Below are 19053 nucleotides of genomic sequence, written 5' to 3'. Positions count from 1 at the left end.
TTAGGACGAGGGCAGTCCCGGGGAAGTCAGGGTTGGAGAGGGGTGGAAGAAGGGAAAGTGGGTATCCGGTGTCTGGGGTCGCCCGAGAGGTTTCAACTCCGAAGGGAGGACGGAGGAGGATCCGAGCGAGTGAGCAGAATAGTAAGAGAGAGGGTCTGGGGCGGAGGCGGGCTAACAGGATGTGGAAGAGAGCAGGCGCGGAGAGGACGCCTTGCCTTGAGAAAAAACAGGAGAGGGGACGGTCAGAATCGGGTCCCCGGCAGGTTGGAATCCCCCGGTGGGGACCGGAGCGTAGCAGAATGCGCGGGATAGAAGACTGCTGTGAGCGAAATAGGTTAACCCCTCGCCTAGGGCTACCCGGAAGGAGCGGAATCAGCCTGCAGAAAGGCGGGGAAGGACTTTTAAATTTGAGAAAAATGCTGGGAGGTGCTGAGGGAGGAGCCTGGCGATTTACTTCTTCATTGGTTGGAACCCTGTTACCCTTCTAGGCCGCGCCCTGTCGTTTCCCGACGTCCTCCTTCCTTACTAAATCCCTCCTCTTCCTCCGAAAGGGGTGGCAGTCCCGCCCTCTTCCCCAGTACTTCCTGTTCCAGACTACCCCTGGCCCTGGGCCGGAGACCCGAGAGTGACCGAGGCTTGAGTGATACCGGAGGCTGCGGGGAGCTAGTCAGGCCGCAGAGTCCGACGTCAGGCGCGAGGGGTGGCTCTCCGGCCTCGCGCACACTGCTCCGGGTCCTGGCGGGCGGCGAGGCTGGGGCCGACTCCTATCTCGGGATGCCCGGGGAGGAGGAGCAAGCCTTCCTGGCTGCCCGCAAGGAGCTGGTGAGCGCCCTGAGGAGGGATTGTGGACAGACATTTTCCCTGGAGCAGCTTCGGCCACTACTGGTCACCTCCCTGCCGCCAGCCGCCCGCTACCTGCAGCTGGACGCCACACGCCTGGTCCGCTGCAACGCCCGTGGGGAGGTGAGACCAGGCTCTCCCAACCCAGCTCGGGAGGAGGACATAGGTCCTGAGGCCAGAGCTAGGCTCACAGGTCTGCTCTCTGCTCCCAGCCCCGAATCTACCTCAATACTCTGTCCACGGCCCTGAATATCCTGGAGAAATATGGCCGCAACCTCCTCAGCCCTCAGCGGCCGCGGTACTGGCGTGGGGTCAAGTTTAATAACCCTGTCTTTCGCAGCACGGTAGATGCTGTGCAGGTGAGACCCTTGGACCTTATGGGAGAAGGGGACTAGATCTGGGCTTCGGGTTGGCTAGAAAGGGCCTGAGTCTGAATGGGGAGTGGTCCAGTTCTATTGCCAACAGGGCCTTCAGGGCGGTGACTGGTTATGAATGTGTGGCAGGGGGGCCGGGATGTGCTGCGATTGTATGGCTATACAGAGGAACGTCCAGATGGATTGAGCTTCCCAGAAGGTCAAGAGGAGCCAGATGAGCATCAGGTTGCTACAGTCACACTGGAAGTACTGCTGCTTCGGACAGAACTCAGCCTGCTGTTGCAGGTGAGATGTTCCTCTAGTTCTGAGACCTTAAGTACCAGGCTGGTAACTCCAGCCTAACTAAAGTCAGTTTGAGGATCCTCGTGCTGCTGAACCATGGGTCTTGTCCCCACAACAGTTTGGGAGCTCCTGGGACAGTTCTTCCTGTGAATGTTAGGGAACCAGATCTTAGAGAGTCTTGTTCTATCTAGAGCTCTAGGTGGGAACCCTTTTATCTTGTTTACAGAATACCCATCCAAGACAGAAGGCCCTGGAGCAGCTGCTAAAAGACAAAGTGGAAGATGATGTAAGGAAGGCAGGAAGGGTGCTGTCGAACAAAGGTAACAAGGAATTTTGGTACTCTGGGTCCCCAAACCCTTGCCCATTCTGTGCTTGTTCTTCCTCAGATCCTGCAACTTTCAGAGTTTGACCCCCTACTGAGAGAGATTGCTCCTAGCCACCTTACCATATCCTCTGCCCCAGGTATTATTGGTCCTTTGGAGGGATAGTAACTATTTTGATGGAAATTTGGGGATACCTCCTTCTACTTTTTCTGTTATCTTTCTTGTTGCTCTTGTTGTTTTGTAAAGCGATTAAAATTATTTCATTGGGTCCAGATGTGCTAAAAAGTAGTCTTATGATTTGCCTTCATCCATAGTAGACTCAGATATACCCTGATCTTTTTAATAAACAATGTTTTGTTCTTTGGCTCCTATTTTCCAGACTCCACTCCTGGTCCCTGCTTTCTCTGTGGTTCTGCCCCAGGCACACTGCACTGTCCAGCCTGTAAGCAGGCCTCATGCCCAGCCTGTGACCGCCTGTTCCATGGACACCCATCGCGTGCTCATCACCTCCGCCAGACCCTGCCTAGGGCCCTCCAGGCCACCCACCTGAGCCCCAGGTGAGAGGCTTTCTCTTCTTGGTGGGAGTGAAATTAAGAGAATTTAAAATTATTTGTTTATCTATTGTGTGCAAGGTTCTGTACTAAAGACTGTTAATAAAGGATAAGCAGCTAATCACAGCTCTCAGGGAGATTATAAACGTATATATCAAGCAAGTGGCAGTCACAGTAAGATACATTATTATGGTATACAGATCTAAAGGATAAGCTCAATCAGTTGGCAGTGTTTTAATTACCTACTATAAGTCAGGCCCTATGTTAAAGATATTTACCTGGGAGAAATGGGCTTTAGAGTATCATTTAAATGTTCAAGAGATAGAGAACAGCATGTGCAAAGAAGGTGCCCAGGGGCGAGGGACCCAGGTACCAGGTTCTGCCTCAGCAGATCATATCTACTTTTCTATTACAGCTTATCTGCCTCAGCCCAACCACAGCCACATTCAACCTCCCTGTTAGCCCTAGGAGACAACTTTCTTTCTTCACCTGATCCTGCAAATACCTGTCTTCCCTGGCACTGTGTTGCTTGTGCCATGCTAAATGAGCCTTGGACAGTGCTCTGTGTGGCCTGTGATCGGCCCAGAGGCTGTAAGGTATTGGGGTTGGGGATTGAGGATCCCCAAGGAACTGGAGGCCTAGAACCTGAGCTTTCACGAGGTCAATGGGCCTGCCAGAGCTGTACCTTTGAGAATGAGGCGGCAGCTGTACTATGTGCCATATGTGAGCGACCTCGGCTGGCCCAACCTCCCAGCTTGGTGGTAGATTCCCATGATGCTGGAATTTGTCTGCAGCCCCTTCAGGTAACCTCTTCCTGGCCTTTTTTATTTGTACTTCTTACCTCAAATCATTCTCTACTTTCCCATTCCCTGTTTCCTTCAGTTCCCCCCAGCTCTCTCTAATTACATCATGAACTTCAGCCATGCAGTTAATAGGATAATTTTCTCTACCTTCCCAGCAGGGGGATTCTTTGCTGTCCTCTGTCCAGACTCAAGTCTGGTACTGTATTCACTGTACCTTCTGCAACTCGGGCGCTGGCTGGGTGTGTGCTATGTGCAACCGGACCAGCAGCCCCATCCCTGAACAACATGCCCCCCAGCCCCATGCCAGCTCTTTGAAAAAAGAACTCCCAAAGCCTGGGCCTCCACGACATCTCAGTGCCCCCTTGCCCAGTTCCTGTGGAAACCCTGAGAAACAGCACCAAGACAAGATGCGAGAAGAAGGTCTCCAGCTAGTGATCATGATCCGGGTAAGGACTGGGCCTGGGATGAAGTGGGACTGAACTGGCGGGGCAAGGAAGATGCTGTAACTTATAATAGGAGTTCTTATAAAACTTGTCATTGTTAGCAGCATCTGTCTCTTATTGAATACTTCCTACATGGCAGTTACTATAGTGTGCAGTAGTCATGTGACTGGCATGTCTGAGCCACTGTCAGCATCTTTAATGAGGGTGAGAGTGCCCCTGCTGATGGGTCTTCTCTCTGCGTGTGACTATCCCATAAGGAAGGAGAAGCTGCAGGGGCCTGCCCAGAGGAGATCTTTTCAGCTTTGCAATATTCAGGAACTGAGGTACCCCTACAGTGGTTGCGCTCAGAGCTTCCCTACGTGCTGGAGATGGTGGCTGAGATGGCTGGACAGCAGGACCCAGGACTGGGTGCCTTTTCCTGCCAGGAAGCCCGGAAAGCCTGGCTGGATCGTCATGGCAATCTTGATGAAGCTGTGGAAGAGTGTGTGAGAACCCGAAGGAGAAAGGTACTAGCTTTGGTGCTGGGGTTCCCAGAGTCTCTCACATTCTCCCTTGTTTTTCCCTTTTTACTTCCTTTCCCTCCTCCCAATTTGTAGGTGCAAGAGCTCCGGTCGCTGGGCTTTGGGCCTGAGGACGGGTCTCTTCAGGCATTGTTCCAGCATGGGGGTGACGTGGCACGAGCCTTAACTGAGCTACAACGCCAGCGCCTAGAGCCCTTCCATCAGCGCCTCTGGGACAGTGGCCCTGAGCACACTCCATCCTGGGATGGGCCAGACAAGCAGGTGCTGGGGTAGATGAGGAGCCCAAGAACCCACCTAGAGATGCAAGTGGGAAGACTGAGGGAGAGGATCTCCTGGGATCTTACTACCACTTCTGTCTTCTCCACCTGAATCACATTACAGAGCCTTGTCAGACGGCTTTTGGCAGTCTACACACTCCCCAGCTGGGGCCGGGCAGAGCTGGCACTTTCACTGCTGCAGGAGACACCCAGGAACTATGAATTGTTGGATGTGGTAGAGGCTGTGAGACAAAGCCAGGACCGGGCCTTCCTGCGGCGCTTGCTTGCCCAGGAATGTGCTGTGTGTGGTTGGACTCTGCCCCGCAACAGAGTAAGCCACTCCCCACTATATCTGGCCTTAGAATGGCACTGTTCCTTTTGGGACCCCCACCTCATTCCTATCTGATCCTCTCTTATTTTCTATAGTTGTCCAGATACTTCTGAAGGCTTCTGAGAAGGGGAGCATTGGAACAGGCTGCCTTTTCCCTTTCTTTCTTTTTTTAATATTTCTTTTTCAGTTGTAGGTGGACCCAGTATCTTTATTCATTTTTATGTGGTGCTGAGGATCGAACCCAGTGCCTCACGTGTGCTAGGCAAGCACTCTACCACTGAACCACAACCCCAGCCCTGCCTTCCTCATTTCTTTAGATGTTCTATTATGGCAATTTTCAGATGTTATATTTGTCAGCTTTCTAGTACTATAACAAAAGCCAAACATAATCAGCTTTTAAAAAGGTTTATTTTGGCTCACAGTTTTAGAGGTTTCAGCCTATGATTGGTTGGTCTGTTGCTTTTGCCTATGGTGGCACAACATGGAAGGAACATATAGTAGAGCAAAAACACCTCACAGGAAAGCTGAAAAAGAAGAGACCAGGGTCCCCACAAGGGCACACCTCCTCTATTACCTAAGGACCTCCCATTAGCCCCCCCCCCCCACCTCCTGAACACATCACCCTCTCCAAGTAGTGCCCACCTGGAGAGCAAGCCTTTACCAAGTGGACCTTTGGGGAGCACTTAGGATCCAAACTTTAGCAATTATACAACTTAAAAAAAAAAAAAAGATTAGGAATGTAACTCAGTGGTAGAGCACCCCTGGGTTTAATTCCCAGTAGCACATTAAAAAAAAAAAAAAAGGAAACCACCATTAAAAAGTAGAGAAAATTGTTAGTGAATTCCCTATCTCCACAACCCCTCCAACCTCAGTGTACTTATCACCAGGCTTCAGCAATTATCAGTGTATGCCCAATTTGTATTTCATCTTTGTACATGTGATTACTTTGAAGCAAATCTCAGATGTCATATAGTTTATCTGTAAATATTTCAGTGTATGTATCTAAAAGGTAAAAATCTGGAAAACACATCCACAATATCTGCCACACTAAAAAGAACTAACAATAATACAGTAATTTTTTATATTTATTTTTCAGTTGTAGTTGAACACAATACCTTTAATCATTTATTTTTATGTGGTGCTGAGGATTGAATCCAGGGCTTCACACGTGCTAGGCAAGCACTGTACCGCTGAGCCACAACCCCAGCCCACAGTAATTGTTTTGGTCTTGTTTTGTTTTCTTCATTTTGAGACAGGGTCTAAGTTGCCTAGGCTGGCCTTGAACTTGGGATCTTCCTGCCTGGTCCCCAAAGTAGCTGGGGTTACAGATGTACTACTGCTCCAAGAATTCTGTAATGTCAGAGCCACTTCTTAAAGTAGTCAGAATGGCAGTTCTTGGGCCAGTATGGTCTAGTTTAGTCTTGCTCTGTGTTTTGCTTTTATTTTTTACTTGAAAATATACAGCTAGCACCAGCTGTATATTTTGACTTGGGAGGCTGAGGCAGAAGGATCACAAGTTTGAGACCAGCTTGGCAATTATAGTAAGACTTTGTCTCAAGATTTAGAAAAAAAAAGGAGGTGGGGCTGTGGATGTGGCTCAGTGATTAAGTACCCCTGGGTTCAGTACCTAATACCAAAAAAACCAAAAATATATCCAGTTGGTACTGGGCGGATACCTATATTCCCAGCAACTTAGAAAGCTGAGGCAGGAAGATCACAAGTTCCGAGGCTAGCCTTGTGAGGTTCTAAGCAATTTAGCAAGATCCTATCTCAAAAAACAGAAAGCACCCCTGGGTTCAATCTCCAGTACCCCTCCCCCGCAGAAAATCCATCTGGTAGAAACAGGCCCTTATCTCCTGAACCACTTCTTAAACTAGGTCAGAATGGCAGTTCTTGGGCCAGGATGGTCTAGTTTAGTCTTGCTCTGTGTTTTGCTTTTATTTTTTACTTGAAAGTAGTTGTAGAGTCACAGAAAGTTGCAAAAATAGTACAGAGTTCTATGGACTCTTCACCCACCTTCTAATACTGACATATAATTATAGTGCATTATCAAGACCAGGAAATAAGCCAGGTCTTGGGGTTGAGGCTGTGGCTCAGTGGTAGAGTGCTTGCCTAGCATATGTGAGGCACTGGGTTCAAACCTCAGCACCACATAAATAAAATAAAGGTATTGTGTTCATCTACAACCAAAAAGAAATATATTAAAAAAAAAAAAAACAGGTCTGGTGCATACCTATAATCCTACTTGGGAAGCAGGAGGATTCCAAGTTCAAGGCTAGCTTCATAATTTTGTGAGATCCTATCTCAAAAATTAAAAGGACTGGAGATGTAGCTCAGTGGTAGAGTGCCCCTAGGTTTATCCTCAGGTCTGGAAAAAAAAGAAAGAAAGAAAAGAAATATATACTGACAACATTCTAATTGTTCATTATTTGCTTGAATGTGTGTAGTTCTTTGCAGTTTTGTATAAGCTGCATGTTTAAATTCATATAACCACCACTGTAATCAAAATACAGACTGCTGAGCCAGCACAGAGGTGCATGCTTATAATCCCAGCTACTCAGGAGGTTGAGACCAGCCTGTGCAATTCAGCGAGACCCTTTGTTAAGAAGGGCTGGGGATATACCTCAGAGATAGAACACTCCTAGATTCTCTCCCCAGTGCTATAAAAATCAAAAAGTAAATAAGTAAATGAAGATACAGATTGATAGTTGCCTCAAAGGAATTGTCTTTTACTACCCCTTGTAGTCAGCCTTCAGTCTCCCAGCAACCACTAGTCTGTTCTTCATCTCTGTAGTGTTGTCATTTTAAGGTTTTTTTGTATGTTTGCTTTTAATTGAATGAATGCCTTCAGAGAAATTATTCCATTTACTTTTGCCATTGCCTATTTTCCTCCACTCAGCTGTCCTCAGACATTTGGGTTATTGAGTTGCCTACCTGGCACATGTTGGCATTTGGAGATGCTATCCCTGCCCAGTTAATTAGACCCTAGTTTCTCAGTGGACATCTGGCAACTGTCCCTTCCTTGGGTATAGCTTCTTACTCCCTCCCTTTCTTCTTCCATCTCTCTTTAGATGCAGGCTCTGATTTCCTGTGAATGCACCATCTGTCCTGACTGCTTCCGCCAACACTTCACCATTGCCGTGAAGGAAAAGCATATCACAGATATGGTGTGTCCTGCCTGTGGCCGCCCTGACCTTACGGATGACACACAGTTGCTCAGCTACTTCTCTACCCTTGACATCCAGGTACTGCAGCCCCTAGTGTTCAGGTGCCTATGCATCAAATAGGAATCCTACCTACCCACTGCCTCTGCATCCTGTCCCCAGCTTCGGGAGAGCTTAGAGCCAGATGCCTATGCACTGTTCCATAAGAAGCTAACTGAAGGTGTGCTGATGCGGGACCCCAAGTTCTTGTGGTGTGCCCAGGTAAGTGCCCTGCCCATAACAACTGACTGTGGAGGAACAGGGGATGATGCCAGCTTGGTCCTCAGATAACTTTATGCTCTTGCTCTCAGTGTTCCTTTGGTTTCATATATGAGCGCGAACAGTTGGAGGCAACATGTCCCCAGTGTCACCAGACCTTCTGTGTGCGCTGCAAGCGCCAGGTGAGTCATGTGCATTCTTTCATAAATATTTGCTAAACTATTGCTAAGTACTGCATTAGACTCATGGAGTATTTTGGAAGGCAGAATAGACATAAGCTCTGAGCTTAAGAGGTAGGAAGCCAGGCACAAGGAGAAAAGGAAGATGGTGGGGTGGGGAGAAAAAGGGAGGAGGAAGGAAAGGAGGAAGTAGGGAAGAAAATCAAGGGGGGGGGGAATAATTGTACATAGGCATAAGTTCTATGCAGAAAACAAGTAGGAATCTGACAGGAATGAGAGCTGGACCTAATGAAGACAGAGAAGTCTTCTCTAAAATGGTTTAGTTTAAGCTCAGGCCTGAAAGTTAAGCCATGCAGAAAATATTTGGGGAGAAGGAACAACCCAGGGAATGGCCAGAGTTAGAAAAAGTGTTGTGTGGCTGGAATCTTGAGAGCAAGGGTGAACCTGGGAGGTAGTTGGAGAAAAGGTAGCTGCCAGATCAGGATAGCCCTTGAGGTCAAGTGAGGCAGATATTTGCCTTTTATTCTGAGACTAGGCAAGGGGTGACGCTCTTATTTATCTTTTAAGAAGTTCAGTGTTTGAGCCCAGTGTGGTGGTGCATGTGTATAATCCCAGCTACATGGGAGGCTGAGACAGAAGGATTTCAAGTTCAAGGCCAGGCTGGGCAACTTAGTGAGACCTATCTCAAAATAGAAAGGACTAGGAGAATAGCTCAGTGGTAGAGCACCCCTGGGTTCAATCCCAGTACCATGAAAAAAAAAATAAATAAACATTTAAAGCATGATACTTAAAAACTTGCATCTCTTTTATGAAAGATGATAATAAAATGAATATCCCAAACCCTACCACCCGACTTCAAAACTAGCACACTACTAATATGCTTCCTGACTTATACTTTGAAAGGTCTTTTGGCTACCGTGTGAAGAACGGGCTACTGGGGAGTAGAAGTAGTATCAGAGAGACTAATAATTCAAGCAAGCGATTGAGGCCAGTATCTAATGATGGCTTGGAGTAAGATGGTAGCAGTAGCAGTAAAGATGAAGAAAAGGGACAGGGTTGAGATAGGTTTGGATGGTGAAAACAAGAGTTATGAATGAATTTGAAGTGGTGGGAAAAAGTGAGGAAACCAAGATGGCTCCTCAATTTTAGGAATTGAACAAATGGTAGATGGCAGCAACATAAACTATGCTAGGTACCACTGGATGGATATAAGTGGGGAAACCAGCAAGAAAGGCATGGCATTAGATAGAACTTCCATGCAAAACCTACTTTCCTTCTGCCAGTGGGAAGAGCAGCACCGAGGGCGGAGCTGTGAGGATTTCCAGAACTGGAAACGCACAAATGACCCAGAATACCAGGCCCAGGGCCTGGCAATGTATCTTCAGGAAAATGGCATTGGTAAGGCTGCCTCTCTGGACCTGTCTACTCAATAGTCTGTCATTGGCAGTAGCTCTCTTCTTGAGGGCCTTGAGTTGCAGTGGCAGCTCCAGCCCTAATCTAGTGTCCCTTACAGACTGCCCCAAATGCAAGTTCTCATACGCACTGGCCAGAGGAGGTTGCATGCACTTTCACTGTACCCAGTGTCGCCACCAGTTCTGCAGTGGCTGCTACAATGCCTTTTATGCCAAGAATGTGAGTTCAGAGAATGGGGAAGGAAGAGAAGGGTGAAGGGTGGGGGGCTGCCATTGGTTTGAGGAGCAGAGGCCATTGAGGAGTGACCCAGGTGAAGAGGAGGTCAGTGAGATGTAAAGTACTTCTCTCTCCTCTTTCCCCTTTGCTTGCTCCAGACCCTCCAGTGTCTCTATCTCCCCTCACCCCCTTACCTCTCACATAGGGGTTCTTGAAAGTCTAGGACCCCAGCAGTCTCCAACTACCCCTCTCCCATCTGGGTTTCCACCAGAAATGTCCAGACCCTAACTGTAGGGTGAAAAAGTCCCTGCATGGCCACCACCCGCGAGACTGTCTCTTCTACCTTCGGGATTGGACTGCTGTCCGTCTTCAGAAACTGCTTCAGGTCAGAGGTCCCCAGCCTTGCTGAGTTGCAAGTTACCCAGGAAGAGGAGACAGAGTCTAGGGTGGGCAAAATGGAAAAGGCTGTATGTATGCTAGGAGATGCAACAGTGACTGGCATTAGGGGACATAATGCCCATCTGTCTTTGCCCTTCCTCAGGACAATAACGTCATGTTTAATACAGAGCCTCCAGCTGGGGCCCGGACAGTCCCTGGGGGTGAGTATCAGTACAGTCTCTAAGAAGGGAAGGTAGTGAGTTGGCTCCTACCATGTGGTAGGTAAAGTGGGGAGTCTTGTGTCTGGAATCACTTGAGTGCCTTTTGACAAGTTAATTAACCTCCTCATGTCTTGTTTCTTCCTCTGTAAAATGAGAGTAATGATACCCTCTATGCAACTAAGCTATTTTATGTAAAATTTCATTAAAGCAGTGGTCCTTAATGGTGAGTTTCTTCTCAGATTCTCAAATGGTAATGATTCATAAATGATAATGATTCATTAACTAACTCCATGAATAATGAGACCTGCTAGCTGCAGGGCACTGTTTTGGGTTCCTTGGGGGCAACAGAAAAATGTTACATAAGATTCTAACCTGCCTTACTTCTCATCATCTATATAGAGGTAAGATCTCAGAATAAGTTAACTGGTTATGCTGGAGCTAAATAACGACCAAGAGAGCTGTTTCATGGGCCAAAAGTCAGCTTGGATAAAAGTAGGAACAGCAAGGTCCCTGCCTCTGTATCAGAGTTGATCTGCTGCTGATGGTGTCTGAGTATCTCCCACAGGAGCAAGAGTCCCTGTTTTCAGTCCCCTGTCTGGAAGCTTCCTCCCCATGCTGCATGCATATCCCAGTTCTCCAGGGGCTTTGTGGTCAATGAGCTTCTCCTAACCAAAGGTTTCTTCTCTTACCCTTAGGTGGGTGCCGAGTGATGGAGCAGAAAGAGGTTCCCAATGGTCTCAGGGATGAAGCTTGTGGCAAAGAAACCCCACCTGGCTATGCCGGCCTCTGCCAGTAAGTGCCAGGCAGGGCATGGAGCATGATGTTGGAAATGGGGAAAGAAATGGTGAGGGTATGCCCAGGCAGTAAAATGGGAACAGTAGATCCTACAAAGAGTAGACAAGGGCATGGATGGGTAGTAGCAGGCAGCATACACTTGTTGGCTCTGCCTAGTCTAGCTTCCTTGAGGATTCCAGTGTTCATCAAGGTGCTAGGCATACTCAATTAATATTAGCCAACAGAAGAACAAATAATCTGCTCTTTCATACCCCCAGGGCACACTACAAAGAATATCTTGTGAGTCTCATCAATGCCCACTCATTGGACCCAGCCACCCTTTATGAGGTTGAGGAGCTGGAGACGGCTACTGAGCGATACTTGCATGTGCACCCCCAGCCACTGGCTGGAGAAGATCCCCCTGTCTACCAAGCCCGCTTGTTACAGGTAAAGCCTTCACCCAGCCTTTCCCTTGACACCACCCTCTGGAAGTCTCCTGTCCCAACCTCCAGGCTTCTGTTATCATTATCCTTTCTCCTTCTACAGAAACTGATGGAAGAAGTGCCCTTGGGACAGAGTATCCCCCGCAGGAGGAAGTAACTGAGGGCAAAGGTCCTGATGAGGGTCTTGTGGCCCAGCTCCCTCAGGAACAGCTCCAGCACCAATAAAGAGGCATCTTATTGCCCCAGCTTCTTGGTGGTCCTTCTTCCTGGCCCCACCATCTAGGGGCACCAGGGAAAGGGGGGTGAACAGAGTTTACTTAAAGGGCCCCCTGCAGCCTACCATCTGATTCACTCTGGACCCAGGGCAAGGAAGAAATTGACATATGGATGGGCAAGTGAGGACCTCCCCATCCAACCACCCAGCCTGGGCTTCTTCTGTTCCTTTCTCCCTTCATCATTCCATCAAATTCTGCTGGTATTTGAGGTCCCCAAGAGGGCACTATGGGGGAACACAGATGTGCAACACAGCGATCCAGAGGGAATGGCCTCACTGGGGAAGCAGCAACATCACACAGAGAAGGTTAGATATAAGAAAGGAGTGTAAGAGGGAAGAAGAGGAGAGGAAGGAGCCAGACAGGAGTTGAGCCTGCAGAAAGTGGTCCTCCTTTGCTGACAGTGGAATTGACAGTGAGGCTCTCAGATGTTGCTTCCCCCTAGTGGTAGCCAGTTACCCTACAACTCAGACCATGTGATTTCTGGGAAAAGGACCTCCCAGGAGGAAATCGAAACTTAGAGGGTGGGGACTGTAGAGAGGGGTGGAGAAATCCGACTGCTTAGGCTCAAGCAGAGCTAAAGCTCCCCGATCTCTGAGGCACAGCAATTCAGGTAAGAGCAGACAAGATGGTTTTTTTGCCTGGGATCTGGAGCTAGTAGGGGTTGGTGGCTCCTGGGACGCTTCTGCCAGGCAGAGAGAGAAAAGCCCGAGAGTCAGTAGGAGGTTTGGCTTGAGTGAAAAACTGATAAGGGCCAGTACCCTAGGCCCCTGTAGGCAAGGGTCATAGAAAAACTCATTTGTCTATGAAGGAAGGTTCTTGGCCCAACCTCAGATTACCCTGTTTATTTTCTTGCTTTTTGGCCCTGCCCACTTATGCTGAAACTCCACCCCTATCTCCCCCCTCCTCATGGCCTCTGGGCAAAGGAGAGATAGGGGTCAAAGGATAAATTGTAAGAGTGGCAGGTGCAAAAGTTTCATGGACATCTCAGAAGGATATAGCTTCTGCAGATATTTAGCAATCTAGACAGAGCCTCTGACCAGAACATCAAGGGGATTCTCTCGTAAACAATACATATCTGAAAAGTCTTGAAATTAAGACCTGTGGTTTCCTTCCAAATATCAACTCTGGACGTTAGAGGTTGGTTTGTTTTTTGTTTCTTTCTTTTTCTTTTTTTTTTTCTTCTTGGTACTGGGGAATTGAACTCAGGGGTGCTTAGCCATTGAGCACCTTTTTCACTTTTTTTCCACTTTGAGGCAGTATCTAGCTAAGTTGTTTAAGGACTCCCTAAGTTACAGTGGCTGGTCTTGAATTTGTGATCTTCCTGCCTCAGCTCACAAGTTGCTGAGATTACATGTGCCACCGTGTCCAGTGAATTTTTTAAAAATAATAATTGTTAGTGATAGCAGAAACAAAATAGTTTTGCCTCAGAGAATATAGAGGTATGTCTAGAGCCAAAAGAAGATGCATGGGTCTGAGCTATTGTTAGAAACTGACCTCAGTGGTCAGAATCTTAACAGATGTTCTCTCACAATGTTAGTTCTGATACTTCTTGCTCCTCTTATCTCTCAGGATGGCAACAGGCAGGGCACGTTCTACGCGAAAGCTCCGGAATTGGGTGGTAGAGCAAGTGGAGAGTGGGAATTTCCCAGGAGTGTGCTGGGATGACACAAATAAGACCATGTTCCGGATTCCCTGGAAGCACGCAGGCAAGCAGGACTTTCGGGAGGACCAGGATGCTGCCTTCTTCAAGGTGAAGGGCCTGGAAGCCATCATCCCCCATAAGCAAGAAATGGAGTATACCCTGGCATACTTCCCCTTGAGCACCTTTATCTACCTGGATTTCAAACAAAGAGCATATTGGAGAGTAGAACCAGCTATGTCATTTGCAGAGCCCAGTACAAAAGGAAAATGCAGAGCCCACATTAAACATTTATTAAGCATTGCAAGATGGCAACATCAGAACACAAACCCATTCTAAGCCCATCTGAGTTAAGGGCCTATGCAAGTGCTCAGGCTGTATACCTGTAAAGCCAATACTGTTGGAGGGACAGCTGATATATGTGACATGTTGTCTCTTCTTTGCTTCCTCTCTTTACTAGGCCTGGGCTATATTTAAGGGAAAGTCCAAGGAGGGCGACATAGGAGGCCCTGCTGTCTGGAAGACTCGCCTGCGCTGTGCCCTCAACAAGAGTCCTGAATTTGAAGAGGTTCCTGAGAGAGGCTGTATGGATGTTGCTGAACCCTACAAGGTATATCGGCTGCTGCCACCAGGCACCCTCCCTGGTAAGTGTTCCCTTGTTGAACCCTTCCTAGAATCAGCTGCCTGGAGCAGAAAGATGGAGATACGAGTCTCTTGGGAAGGTGGTGGTTCTCTCCCAGGCCTCTCAGAGTCTGCCTTGTCCCTACCTTTGAGAAGCTGCTATCCAGATTCCCTTTCCAGTCCTGCCCATCCTTTCACTGCTATAGATCTCTCCTCTACCTTCTTTTCCTGTCTTTCCTCTCAACAATTCCACAGCCCAGCCAGAGACCCAGAAATCACCATCAAAGAGACGCCACAGTTCCGTGTCCTCTGAGAGGGAGGAGGAGGAGGATACCTCGAACAACTGCACACTCAGTCCCAACTATCTCCAGGACCCCCTCAATAATGTGAGAGCTGGGTGGTGGTGGTAAAAGGTGGGAGAGTTGGGGGGTGATGGTAAAGGGTGGGCCTAAGGGCAGTACAGGAACTAGAGAAATGGGCTCATGATAGATGCTATATCTGCAGGAGGTAAGGACTAATGGGGAAGCAAGCCACTCAGACAGTAGAAGCAGCAGCAGCAGCAGCAGAAGCAGCAGCCCTGAGTCACAGGAAGGTACTACCTCCCCTGCCTCTGTGTTGTCTACCTTGCCACATCCTCTGGCCCTTGGACTCCCCAGTTCCACTCTGAATAACCAGTGTCTCTGCTTCCCTTCCAGGTGTGGATACCACTGAGGCTACTGTTCAAGAGGATCAGGTATCCATGGAGCATCTCCCCCCTCTGAACTCAGGTACTTGGCATTTCTGACTCTTTCCTGCTCCCTTTCCCCCAGGTCTGATTCCTTTGACTTTGCATGCATATCTAGTCCACCAGTTACAGCAAACTGAGCCCACCTTATTTAGACAGAGGCACTGGTTTCTAGGCAGTGAAAATTCTATGTACTTGGCCAGACCCCACCCTACATGCTCTGTTCCCTGGATATCCATGTTGAGACATTGATTTCTTTGGGTTCAGCAGAGGCCCAGTCTTCAGGGACCTTCTTGTAAAATGCAAGACCTCATCCTCAAGTTTATAAATTGCATTAAGCACTGATATGGGTGAACCCATATGCTAGCTGATTTTCTGAATAACAAGAAAACCCAATAGGAAGCCCCTAACTAGCTACCTCAGAAAGTGCAGTTGCTGCCCTAGCCCTAGAGCCTCCTTTGTCTTCCACAGCCTTTGTTTGGTTTCCCTTTCTGGACCTCATTAGCAAAATGAGGACATAGGATGGCAAGAAGCTCTACTTCATTTTCTTAAAGCCCGTGTTGACCAGGTGTATCCCTGGGGGGAGAGGCTGCTACAACCTGCATGCTCCTCCAGGACCTGGTGCAGCTCTGCTGTTCTGTCCCCAGACTACTCGCTGCTACTCACCTTCATCTACAGTGGGCGTGTGGTAGGCAAAGCCCAGGTGCACAGCCTGGACTGCCGCCTTGTTGCTGAGTTCTCAGACTCCAGGAGCAGCATGGAACAGGTTGTATTTCCCAAGCCTGACCCATCAGAGCCCATCCAGCGCCTCCTGAGCCAGATTGAGAGAGGCATCTTGGTGGCCAGTAACTCCAGAGGTCTCTTTGTACAACGCCTTTGCCCCATCCCCATCTCCTGGAATGCACCCCAGGCCCCACCTGGGCCAGGCCCGCATCTGCTACCCAGCAATAAGTGTGTGGAGCTCTTCAGGACCACCTATTTCTGCAGAGGTAAGACTGCTCCAGCTGGGTACTTAGGCCTTGCCCCCTAGCTCTTAATATTCCCTGGGTCTGATATGATGGGTCCTGCCACCAGCCTGTCCAACAGGTCCTCACTGTAACCTGTGCACATCCAGTGTAGTCATAAACTCATCCCTGGCAGCTCTCCTTCCCTAGCCAAGGTCATGGAAGATTAGTTTCAGGTGGAGCCTAGTATGAGAGTCACATTTTGGGGAACATCGTCACATTGAAGGATACTGTAATTATATGAAGTTGAGTGAACAAGTCAGCACAGAGATTTTGGCACACACAACTCTGCATATGTGGGAGAGCCAGTGCACCTTATATGCCCTGGTACACTGCCCCTGTCTCTGCCACACTCCAGTTATCCTCTAAAGCTATCCCTCTCTCCCATCCAGTCTTGTAATTCTAGTTGCCTCCATTCAACTCTAAATCTGACCTTAGGAATGGGGCCAGGAACACAGGAGATAGAGTATTGGTGTTCCCAGATCTGTGGGTACCCTAGTGCTGGAAGGGTGTGAGCAAGCAACAAAGGTGTTAGCAACCAGGGCTGCTGCCTTTGAGGATGCTAAACTCTCAGTGGAGAATTTTTCAGGTTGAGCTGCTACCTCTAAACACTTTTTGAGGAAGGGGCCCCCTTTCCTATTTGCACATGGGCAAGTAGCAGCTTAGTTTATAGCATTCCTCCTGTCCCACAGCTCCTTCTTTGGCCTTGATCTCCATGTGGCCTCACTCCCAACTCTATTTCTCCAACATGGATTCTTTGATAGTCCCTCCTTGTCTGTGGACCCTCTCTCTCTCTCCTCTTTTTTCCCCCCGCTTTTGGTACTAGGGATTGACCCACAGGTACTCTATCACTCAGTTACACCCCCAGCCCTTTTTATTTTATTTTGAGACAAGGTCTCACTAAATTGCCAAGGCTAGCCTTGAACTTGCAATTTCCTGCCTCAGCATCCCAAGTCACTGGGGTTACAGGTGTGTTCCATCATACTCGGTCTTCTCTCTCCATTTTTCTAACCTTTGTCCCTTTATCTTTTAGATTTGGACAGGTACTCCCAGGGCCTGGGCCCCCTACCCAAGTTCCAGGTAGCACTGCATTTCTGGGAGAGGAGCTCTGACCCCAACAATACCTCACAGAATCTTATCACAGTGCAAGTGAGTTCAGAGCAGGGGGAGAATAGCCTGTCTGCTGGGGAGAGGGGAAGAGGTATTCAAGAAGAAGGGGTCTTCTTTGTGGGAAGGGAGCTCCTGGGGGTAGTGTCTGTCCTGCTGTGTTCACTGAGCCCTGTTCCTCATCTCTTCCTGTACAGATGGAGCAGGCCTTTGCCCGACATTTACTGGAGAAGAGGAGCAGGCAGCCACTTTTATCCTGCTGTAGTCTAGGGGACCCACCTGCTGCCTCACCTCTCTATTCCTCCTTTCTCCTTTGAAATAGACTCATGCTTCACTCTGTTTTACTGGCTTCCCTTTGTGATAATGGTCATGGCTGTAAATTATGTCCTTGAACTGCTTACCCACCCTGGCTCATGAGAAACTCAAGGATTATTTTTGTCCTTTTAAAAAAACATACCCTCTTTTATCTCCAAGGAACTGGGATATTCCAAGTGGTAGAAACTCAAGGGGGCCTTTCCCTTTTCACCCAACCTCCAATTCAAAAGCCAAGCACTTTACATTTTCTTCCTACATCTCCAATAAGGATTTAAAATAAAAATTTTATTGAAAGATGAATCAGTATTTGATTTGTTGGGAGAAGAAGGTGGCACTTGGGTTCTTTTCCTCCTGACATATCTAGGCCCCTGTGCTCTACTCCACCCATACATTCTAGCTGGGACACTGTCTGGGCTCTGGGTTCTGGACCTGGCATTCTTCAGAGAGGTACCCAATAGGTAACCAAGATAAGGGAGAGTTTGGAATCATCCACCAAGAGAGAATGGGCCTATAGGCAAACAGCCAGACATTACAGCCACCATCTTCACATTGGAAGATCTGGGCTCCAGTTTTTTGCTAGACACCTCTGCTTCAGGCTTGGGTTGGGTTGAGGCCTAAGCAAGGAGGAGATACTTGAGGTTGACCTGAAACTACGGTCTAGAAGCCCTGGGACCTGGGGATAGAGGGACAAGAGGGAAGAGTTGCTGAACCTCCTGTGCTTGTTGCTCCTGTCTCTGTGGGGCCATATCAGACCCTGATGCCTTTTCCTCCAGCACAGAGTATACTGTCACCCAACAGGAGGTCATGGTGGTGCATGCCTATAATCACAGCAATTCAGGAGGCTGAGGAGGAGGATCAGAATGTTGAGGCCAGCCTAGGCAATTTAGTAAGACCCTGCCTCTAAAAAAAGTAATGGCTAGGAATATGGCTCAGTGGTGAACTATACTTGTCTAGCATGGGTGGGGCCCTGGGTTTCATTCCCAATAACACACACAAACAAACAAAAAAGCTCCTCCAGACTGGATTCCTTATTCCACCTGAGACCCATAAAAGACCACCTGGCCTAGAATGTCTTGTTCCCAACACCTTATTTGCTGAAATCTGTGGACTCCAAATTGGCTGACACTCCTCTCCCTTACTCCATGTTCATTTTACCACCAAACTGGAAGTTCTTACTTTACATGGCCACTGTCATTCACTTTTCTGAATACTCACTTCCACTAGACTAATTCCAGTCCAGGTCACTTGCTCACCTGACTTGTCATAGCCTCTAGCTTTCCCTTTCCTGCACATGATACCAGGTTGGTTTTCCAGACTCCTTCCTGCTCTATCACTCTTATAAACCCTCAGTGGCTCACCTTCATGATCAAATATAGATACCTAAACGCTCTTAGGATCTCACTATCCCAATTGATCAGTCTCAGTGCTGCCTTGGAGCCTTTCTGCCTCCTACACTTCCCTCTTTCCTTTGGTCTATCCATTCTCCTCCTGGGAAGTCAAGAGCCTAAACAGACATCTGCACTAGCAGCAGAGAAAGATACTGAGTACCCAGGTGCACAAACCTTTTTGTGCCCTCAATTTGCTGAAATTATTTCCT

The 19053-nt window shown here is 48.3% G+C and overlaps 2 protein-coding genes across 7 annotated transcripts; both read left to right on the top strand.

Annotated features, from left to right (window-relative positions):
• Positions 1-27: 27 nt before the first annotated feature.
• On the top strand, positions 28-12016 carry Rnf31 (ring finger protein 31). Of its 4 annotated transcripts, XM_048798775.1 has the most exons (22): positions 28-141; positions 594-963; positions 1053-1199; positions 1344-1499; positions 1723-1782; positions 1883-1958; positions 2199-2376; positions 2786-3173; positions 3329-3619; positions 3874-4122; positions 4213-4398; positions 4519-4725; positions 7797-7970; positions 8052-8150; positions 8240-8329; positions 9610-9724; positions 9840-9958; positions 10227-10340; positions 10497-10554; positions 11250-11346; positions 11607-11775; positions 11875-12016. In XM_048798775.1, exons 2-22 carry the CDS (start codon positions 775-777, stop codon positions 11926-11928), a joined length of 3216 nt encoding a protein of 1071 aa, XP_048654732.1. In that variant the 5' UTR covers positions 28-141; positions 594-774; the 3' UTR covers positions 11929-12016. The 4 variants fall into 4 exon arrangements, with proteins under 4 accessions (XP_048654732.1, XP_015347702.1, XP_048654733.1 ...); XM_015492216.2 differs by lacking the exon at positions 28-141 and having other exon boundaries at positions 578-963; XM_015492222.2 differs by lacking the exons at positions 28-141; positions 594-963 and having other exon boundaries at positions 1070-1199; positions 1306-1499.
• A 504-nt stretch (positions 12017-12520) lies between these two features.
• On the top strand, positions 12521-17756 carry Irf9 (interferon regulatory factor 9). Of its 3 annotated transcripts, none has more exons than XM_015492235.2 (9): positions 12521-12656; positions 13616-13796; positions 14146-14329; positions 14562-14692; positions 14811-14898; positions 15002-15073; positions 15678-16019; positions 17068-17183; positions 17339-17756. In XM_015492235.2, exons 2-9 carry the CDS (start codon positions 13617-13619, stop codon positions 17456-17458), a joined length of 1233 nt encoding a protein of 410 aa, XP_015347721.1. In that variant the 5' UTR covers positions 12521-12656; position 13616; the 3' UTR covers positions 17459-17756. The 3 variants fall into 3 exon arrangements, with proteins under 3 accessions (XP_015347721.1, XP_015347726.1, XP_048654743.1); XM_015492240.2 differs by lacking the exon at positions 12521-12656 and adding an exon at positions 12707-13183; XM_048798786.1 differs by lacking the exons at positions 12521-12656; positions 17068-17183.
• The last annotated feature ends 1297 nt before the right edge of the window (positions 17757-19053 follow it).

The sequence above is a fragment of the Marmota marmota genome, unplaced genomic scaffold (genome assembly GCF_001458135.2).
Source record: "Marmota marmota marmota unplaced genomic scaffold, marMar, whole genome shotgun sequence".
NCBI lineage: Eukaryota > Metazoa > Chordata > Mammalia > Rodentia > Sciuridae > Marmota > Marmota marmota.
The sequence above is the reverse complement of the archived record's forward strand: the minus strand, read 5'-3'. Positions and strand labels throughout refer to the sequence as shown.